General features: G+C 41.1%; 1 protein-coding gene across 2 annotated transcripts in view; it reads left to right on the top strand.

Moving 5' to 3' along the window:
- Window positions 1–1,615, top strand: part of LOC106876614 (integrin alpha pat-2) — a 22,600-nt gene that overhangs the window by 11,340 nt on the left and 9,645 nt on the right. For both annotated transcript variants that reach the window (XM_014925225.2, XM_052977222.1), the window contains exon 12: window positions 1,122–1,247. In XM_014925225.2, the coding sequence (XP_014780711.2) occupies window positions 1,122–1,247 (126 nt within the window). The remainder of the gene's footprint in view (window positions 1–1,121; window positions 1,248–1,615) is intronic.

Here is a 1,615-nt window from a genome sequence, read left to right on the forward strand (position 1 = left end):
GTAGACATCAGGTAGACACCTGGTAGACATCAGGCTTTTTTTGAAAAGAGGGTTACTGGTCCCTCTTCACACAACCTTTCTCTGTTTCTCAAGGAATGACATGACTTTTCCTCAGGGTACAGCAGAGATAAATCAGAAAGAAAGAGACAAGAATCAACCCCAGTATTTGATTGGTATTTTACACATCAACCCCAAAAGGCGAATATTAAGATAGTAAAGATCTATAGCCTAGTGGTTAGAGTGCTGGCTTCACATTCGTAACATCACGTGTTCAATTCTCTGTGTCCTTGAACAAAGCATTTTATTTCATTTTGTATTGTTCCAGTCTACTCAGCTGAAAATAGGTGCCACTTGTCAACCTTGTGACAGATTGGTGTCCTGTCCATTGGTGGAGGGGAGGTTACACTGTCACTTGTTTTTACACCTCAAAAACCAGGATAAGCTCTAACCTAATGATTTTTTAGATTAGAGATAGATTTTAACTTTGTTAACTGTCTTAACATATATTGGTTTTGTTTAGTGAACAACAGACCTTTCTCTAAAGTATGATGATATTCTACTTTATTGAGAAATCTGTATTCATCATCATCATCATCCATTTTTATATGCCAGCATGGTTTCTACAGCTGGATGCCCTTCCTAGTGCCAACCACTCTACAGATTGTACTGGATGCTTTTTACATGGTACCAGCACTAACAGGATCACCAAGTATATTGCAAGGCAAAAACCCCTTTGATTGAGAGTGAGGGGTGGTGGCTTTGTACCAATTAAGAGATTAAAGATATAGAGCAAGGGTCTCCAAAGTAGTCGATATTGACCCCTGGGGGTCAATGGGACTATTCAAGGGTTCAATAAATGCACATCTACTTAATTATTATTATTATTTATTTATTTATTTTCTTGTACATGCCTTGGGGTCGATGAGTCAAGGATTCCACGAAGGAGTCAATGTTCTAAAAAGTTTGGGGAGCCCTGATATAGAGGAACAAGGATAGGTGTCTTGCTTTAGAATAGATACATGGATACTCCAGTTGGAAATCAAAGGAGAATGAATTAGAGAGTAAGATAACCTTTTTTTTTTTTTCTGTTTGTAATATTTTTGATATTATCACCTGCCTAGGTGTACAACAAGGGCTCTGGAACTGTACCTCAATCAAAACTCACCATCGAATGGCCTTATGAACTGGCTAGTAATGAACCGGATGGTGATGGCAAACACCTCCTCTATTTACTGCAGCCACCAAGGGTTTGTATGATTTCCTTTCTTATTATTTTATGTTACATAACATGTGTGGAGACGCAATGGCCCAGTGGTTAGGGCAGCGGACTCGCGGTCATAGGATCGCGGTTTCGATTCCCAGACCGGGCATTGCGAGTGTTTATTGAGCGATAACACCTAAAAGCTCCACAAGGCTCCGGCAGGGGATGGTGGCGAACCCTGCTGTACTCTTTCACCACAACTTTCTCTCACTCTAACTTCCTGTTTCTGTTGTGCCTGTAATTCAAAGGGTCAGCCTTGTCACACTGTGTCACGCTGAATATCCCCGAGAACTACGTTAAGGGTACACGTGTCTGTGGAGTGCTCAGCCACTTGCACGTTAATTTCACGAGCCG

Source organism: Octopus bimaculoides, chromosome 27, assembly GCF_001194135.2.
Source record: "Octopus bimaculoides isolate UCB-OBI-ISO-001 chromosome 27, ASM119413v2, whole genome shotgun sequence".
Taxonomy (NCBI): Eukaryota; Metazoa; Mollusca; class Cephalopoda; order Octopoda; family Octopodidae; genus Octopus; species Octopus bimaculoides.